This window comes from Brassica rapa, chromosome A03, assembly GCF_000309985.2.
Source record: "Brassica rapa cultivar Chiifu-401-42 chromosome A03, CAAS_Brap_v3.01, whole genome shotgun sequence".
NCBI classification, from domain to species: domain Eukaryota; kingdom Viridiplantae; phylum Streptophyta; class Magnoliopsida; order Brassicales; family Brassicaceae; genus Brassica; species Brassica rapa.
Window position 1 is genome coordinate 33,520,994 of NC_024797.2, and position 7,094 is coordinate 33,528,087.

The 7,094-nt window shown below is 44.1% G+C and overlaps 1 protein-coding gene across 1 annotated transcript; it reads right to left on the bottom strand.

Moving 5' to 3' along the window:
• Positions 1–206: 206 nt before the first annotated feature.
• On the bottom strand, positions 207–1,049 carry LOC117132682. Its single transcript, XM_033287497.1, has one exon. The coding sequence runs from the start codon at positions 1,047–1,049 to the stop codon at positions 207–209; it is 843 nt and encodes a 280-aa protein (XP_033143388.1).
• Positions 1,050–7,094: the final 6,045 nt, after the last annotated feature.

Consider the following 7,094-nt stretch of genomic DNA (forward strand, 5'->3'; position numbering starts at 1 on the left):
GCAGAGGACGTGTCCTGCGGGGACCAGATTTTGCGAGCATGTGTAGCCTTGAAGGTTCTTTGGGAAGACCATGCGAAGTGGTCGACATAAGCGCTCTAGGAGCTTTTTGGATATAGGGTCTGGACCTTGCAGAAGGTTCCTGGATTGCCCCAATTGTTGACCCCTGATTCCTGATTCCGCGGGATCTGAAGTCTCCTCTGTAATTGCTATAAGACCTTGGTCTTCCCCTTTAAGGTGGTCTGGTAGCAGGACCTAGAATTCGCCTGGTCTCCTCGGATTTCTCTAATGCCCCAAGGTGTAGGGAACTTCACTATTTGATGGAGGGTTGAGGGGACTGCTCCCATGTCGTGAATCCAGGGTCGTCCTAAGATCATGTTGTATGCCGATTGGCAGTCCACGGCCAGGAATTTGGTAGATAGGTTGATCCCTTCAGCATATACTGGTAGAACAACCTCCCCAGCCGTTTGCTTGACCTCACAGCTGAACCCGATGAGTGGAGTTACTTTGCGCGTGAGGGTATTCTCCTCTAACCCTAGGTCTTGGTACGCTGTCAGGAAGATGATATTGCTGGAGGACCCATTGTCTACTAGTATTCTTTTCACCAAACAGTTCGCTATGGTGAGAGAGACAACTAGAGCGTCATGGTGGGGAGCTACTATCTTCTCTTGCTCCTTGGCTGTGAAGCTTATTTCGTCGGTACCTAGAAGTAGGCGTTTAGGTTGAGCAGTCTCCAGGCCGTGTTTAGCATTACGGGTGCTCTTCTTCGCAGCTGCATGACGCACGCCACTTACTTCAGAGCCTCCTGAGATGACATGAATCACCCGATCCTGGCGAGGTGGTGAGCTTGGTGCGTATCCTTTGGATTTCCCTGATGCTTCTTTGCTAAGATGAGCCTTGGCTTTCTCTGAAAGGAATTCTCGGAGATGCCCCTTTTGGAGCAGTTCATTGACCTCGATTTTCAGGGCGACGCAGTCTTCAGTTTTGTGGCCGTAATCGCGATGGAAGTCGCACCAGAGTCTCGGGTTCCGGAATGAGTCAGGTGCTTTCATCTTTAGGGGCCACTTGACCTATTGGCCAATCTGTCTCAGCGTGTTGACCAGCTCTGGTTTGGATATTGAGAGATGGGAGATATCCGGCCAGGTAGACATAGACATCCCCTCTTCTTTTTCTAATGGCCGGTATTGGGACCTGCCCCGGCTCCTGCTTTCGGAGTCCTTGGATCCCTTTTGAGAGGATCTTTCTTCTCGGTCTCCCCGGTCTGATCGGGTGGACCTCTGATCCTGTTTGGGTTGAGCCTTGGCGCGGCTAGCGACATCCTCTTCCCACTTCACCTGTGCCCACTCTCGGGATAGCACATCCTCCATGGTTTTGCAAGGGTACATGGTTAGCTCTTTGTAGAGCCCTTCGTCTGGAAGTAGGCCTCTCTTGAAGGCAGACATTGCGGTAGGGATGCTGCATTTAGGGACCGCTACCTTCTCTTGATTGAAACGGGCTATGTAGTCCCGCAGGGGTTCTACTCGATGTTGGAGGATCTCGTAGAGACCGTCTGAAATCTTCTCCAGGCTCTTGCTACTCGCGAATTGTTCTACGAACTTGTCGCTCAGGCCGGCAAAGCAAGAGATGGACCTGGTAGGGAGATTGATATACCATTGCAAGGCGGTTCCAATCAGAGTGGAGCCGAACCCTTTACACATGGTAGCTTCTCGGGACTCCTTGGGGAGCGCAACCGCTACCATCCTCTGTTTCTATTGTGCGATATGATCGTCGGCGTCTCTGGTGCCATCGTACATCTTGATGCTGGGGAAGGAGAATTTCCGAGGCATCTCGACTGAGGTGATCTCTTCCGCGAAGGGAGTATCTGTGTACGAGTCGGGCTTGCTCCTGCGGATTGGGGGAGCTACTCATAGTAGACGTTCCACCATGGATTGCATGGCGTCGAACCTCTTGGAAAACATCTGCTCCAGAAGGGCGGTTATGGAAGACTCGGCTGCCGTCTTCTCGGGTTCTTCTTTCTCGGGTTCAGGTTCAGAATCACTTTCCTCTAGGTCATGGATCTGGTGATCCTCGATCCCTTCCCGTGTTGCCCTGACCGCTCCGGATGCAGAAATCGCGTTAGTGGTGCCTTCTCCGGTGTTGGGAGTGCTCAGGTTTCCCATAGGTCGAACCCGAGTGTTGAAGTGACGCTTCTTGCTGCTCGCCGTGTTGGGAGCTTTGTTCTGGTCTCGAAGTGCAGCGTTCTCTGTCTGTAGTTGGTTGAGTTTCTCGGCGCTTAACTCCAGCTGTTTGGAGTGTTTACCAAGTTTTTCCTTCAGGCTCTGAACCTCGGAGGAAAGCTCTGGATTTTCGGTTGTTTCCCGAGCCTTGTGCAAGTCAGTTACTTGGATCTGTAGTCCGTCGATCTGTCGTTGAAGCTCGGCTTCTCTTGGGGTAAATTCTGATGGATTGTCTTGCTCATCCACCGCCATCGTCACGTAGCTTAGATTACTCCCCTCCTTCTAGCGCCAAACTGTTAGGGGATTTTTGTGTAGGCGCTTTGTGAGTACCACGGAACGATGAATGAGCTGGTGAACCTTGCGGTCTAGTGAGTGTTTCAGAATACTTCGTGAGGATTATAGATAGAAGAAAAACAAAAAAAAAATTAGATCTATTAAAGATTTATTAGGTGGAATCTGAACAAGACTTGGTGGCTACAACCGTTAAGGCTTGCTTCATAAGGATTCCAACAAAAAAAAATTCGTACGAGACTTGGTGGCGGAAATCTTCAAGGCTCGATTCATATGAATTCTTGGATATAGGTCAAAAAGAAGTGAACAAGACTTGGTGGCAACCACCATTAAGTCTTGATTCATGGAAGCCTATCCAATCTAAGTCAATAATCTTGCCAATAAAAGCAAATTTTAACTAAGTGAAAATCAGTAGAGAAAGAAGATATGAACTAATGTTTACCTGCAGGTCCAGATACTTGTTTAAAATTCTTTGCATCCTGTGATCGATACCCCCAAGGTAACTCTTACACTTTTATTTGTGCAAAGAAATGAGGTTGGTAGAGGGGAATGTCAGACAATATTTGTTTAAGTTACTGGCTAGATGAATTTGGTTGCTAAGCTAGGATATGGTATAAAGTGCTTTTGTGAGTAGGATCTTTTAGATATGGATTACAATATTAAAGAGGTGATGATTATGAGTTTTAAATCATGTGAGTTCCCAATGTTTTCAAACCTCTTTCAGAGAGACTGCTCAGTTGTGTTTTGCTTGAGGACAAGCAAAAGAGTTAGTCTGGGGGAGTTGATAGACCATGTATTTTACTCGTTTTTAACCTTGGTTTATGAATATTTTAAGATATATTATTACTATATAGAATCTATTTAGAGTAATTACAGGTTCAGGTACTATATGGAAGAAAATGATGTATTTGGAGCTATTTAGAGATCTTTTGAGCTACGCTGGAAGCAAGAGATGGTTGACAGTCGCAGCTCAATATCGACCGATAGTCACCACCAAATATCGATCAATGTCAAGTCCCTCATATCGATCGATTATGAAGCCATCCGAGAGTTAATGACAAATTAGAAGATTTCAAGTTTCACAAAAAGTCTCAATAATTACATCATTAGTCCCTGGCCGTCTGTTAGGCTATTTATTAGGTTTTTGTATTGTATTAGAGGCAGATTTGCCTAGAGACCTTTTTACACCTAGTTTGGAGGAGGCAAGAAGCCACCATTGAAAGATGAGAGCTTAGGATTGGAGAGATATATCATCTACTGCAAAACAGATTGAACTCCCTTGCTTTCATTATTTCTGTTACTTTTGCTATTTAGTTTATTTAAGTATTATTCATACAATCATAACCATGTGTTCCATGAATATGTCTGAGTAGTCTTTACTGTTAGATTTATGTATCTCAAATAGGTTGATAATGTAATACTGACACAACAATTGTTAGGATGTTTATGCGTTAAAGCTAAGTTTAGGATTGATCATCCTTTAAACTTAGATCCTAGGATTAAATCTGAAAATAACTAGAATGATCTAACTGACTAGATACAGATGAGAGTTGGTATAGTGACTTAGAGAATACAAATCAAACCCGTTCGTAAAGCTCTCTGAAAGAAATATCGATCGACACAGCGATAGCTCTGTCGATTGATATTTTGAAAGGTGTATCGATTGATATTCACGAAGAATTATCGATCGACATTTTCTCGCAACCAAAATAACGAGAGTTGAGGTCCGAGATCCAGATTTGATAATTAGAAATATTATACCTTAGTTTGAATTCAAGAACAATTAATATTAATAAACTCATAATTTCCTAAATTAAGTATTATTTATCATACCTGAGAATATACCTGAATCTAGCTATTTCAACCAACTGTTAACAAACTCGAAACAATCAATCGAGCAATAAACTTGCTCACCAATCAATTTACTGCTTTAAAACCCATAAACCATTCCATCTAGATTTTGTTCAAAACAATAATCTATTGAGTAATCCTAAAGTCTCTGTGGATTTGATCCCTAAGTACTACATCTGAACCTCTTATTTGAGAGAGTAATTCACTCCTTAGGGTAACTTGAGTGATAGCACAAAGCCGGTTCGGATGCACCTGAACAGGAGCCGAACTGACATCTTGACTAGTCTTTTCCATTTTCTGTGAGTTGAGCAGATCTAGTCAGATTTATATTTTCTATGTCTAGTTTTTCTACAATTTCATTTACTATCTTTGACTACAAAACTCTATAAGTATGTAATCGTTTCTAAGGAATAAGGCAATCGATTTTGTGTTAAGCTTTTGAGTTAAAACTCTTTGTTCTTTGTAAGAACTTGTATTGTTTCTTGGTGAGTCATATCCAAGTAAACACTTCCTCAAATCGTTGGACTTGTGAGTCATATCAAGCAACAACGAGAGATCCTTCACTTAGTCGTCTTGTGAGTCATATCAAGCACCATTTGGAGTCGGGAATATCAGAGGCGTTCCGCAACCTTCGTGCGACCCTTCAATCCATTCAGTTATCCATCCGGAATTCATATCCAAACAGAACCAGTAGAGTTATCCGTTCTTAGGGTCCTTCAGTAACTTTCGCTGCTGGAATGTTTTCAACGTTGTCGTCGACGGCATCACCGTTGCGAGTTTGTTGGTTGTTGAGATCGTCAGCTGACACGTCTGATCGAGCGTTGGTGGCCGAGAGTTAGATTGATCAGTACCCCCTCTCCTTGTAGCGCCAAACTGTGTGAACCAAAATTCGCACTGTCAATTTCCGTTGAATTAGGAAATTTAGGAAATCTATAATTTCCCAGAGGTCCCAAATATCTGCTAAACCACATGTCAAACAATCAAGAACACAAAAAGACAGGCGGAAAAATAAGAATCCAAAAGAGAGCAAAACTGATCTTATCCCGAATCTGCGTATGAGCGTTACAACAAGGTAAGAGCCTTGGCTACGAGAGCTGTCGGTGAGATTTCTAGATCTAGCACCTAAGACTGCAGAAACATAATTGAGTCGCATCACGGATAACAAAAAACAGAAACTTGCCTAATTTGCTCTTAGTATTGTTCTGAGTAAAACATTTTCGTCCCTCTGCACCTTCAACTTCGATCCTCTTATATACTCCTTCTAAGGCAGTTTGATCCTTCCCTTTCTGCCCTTGGTCGAGTTTATCGCTTCGCGAAAATATTCCATTTTCCTTCGATCTTTTGTGTTTATCCTTGTAAACTTAGCATTTATCTTCCGAACTTGATATTTATCTCTTCCTGCAAAATAAAAGATAAACCGTCATAATGATTGGGCTCAACTTCGTATAAAGTCGTAATTGGGCTGTTAGCCGCATTTCGGGCCCTTTCGGTCATTTATCGGCTTTAGCTCTTTTTACGATTTATCAGAGATAGCGCTTTCGAAACGTCGTCGAATCCGAGAAAAGTTTGTATTTCACATGTGGTACAGGCGACTCAAGGTGTTTAGTTGACCATCACCGTTTTGTATGATCGACTCAAACTTCACGTGATAAAACAAGTCGTTGCGGTTTTTAAATCGTAAAGTTCCAACGGTACCTCCGACCAAGACAAAACAAGAGCGAGTTTGATACGATATCAGAAGAGGAGCTACAAGGACGAGGTGCCGATGGATTCTGGTTGATCCAGCTTGGCAAACGGCCGAGCTGAATCCCATGGTCGATCCAGCTAGGCCATTCGCCGAACTGGACTGGTCCAGCTCGGCGAACGTCCAAGCTGAATCCCGTGGTCGATCCAGCTCGGTCGTTTGCCGAACTGGACTGGTCCAGCTCGGCAAACGGCCGAGTTGATTCCCGTGGAGAATCCAGCTTGTCCGTTTCGACGAGCTGATCAATAGACCTTTGGTAGTTTTTTCCGTTCTTTTTCGACTTCTTTCTCATTTTATAGAAGAGAAGATTTTCTTGGGAAGTTTTTTGACGTTGATTTCGTTGTAACCGATTTTGACCCCAACGTTCCAGATGGGAACGGGGGATGATCCATGCATAATGAATGCATCTGGTGGGCAAGTGAGGCATTCACTAGTGCTGGTTAAGGATATCCCAGTGATGATTCAAGTCAGGGTCATGCATGTGGATCTGGTTGTAGTCCGCCTAAAGAATCACGAGGTGATACTTGGTATGGACTGGCTTGGAAAGAATCAGGCCACCTTGGACTGTCACCAGGGAAGGGTGTAGTTTGAGAGTGGGTGTGGACCCTCTATCAGGTTCCAAAGTATTAAGCCGACCTCTGGATGTTTAGTGGTATAAGCGATCCATGCAGAACAAACGCTTGAGAGGGGTTGTGAGGCTTATTTAGCCACAATCACCACTAAGGAGGTCGTAGGGGGTGGTAACCCGGACGGGATTCCACTGGTCAGTGAGTTCGAAGATGTGTTTCGGGCGCTATATGGCATTCTCCCTAATAGGGCTGACCCGTTCATAATAGAACTGGAACCAAAGATGTCCCCAATGTCAAAAATTCCCTAGCGCATGCCTTCTGTCGAGCTAAAGAAACAACTTGAGGAGTTGTTGGACAAGGGGTTCATACGTTCAAGTGTCTCGTCTTTGAGAGCACTAGTTCTTTTTGTGAAGAAAAATGATGGTA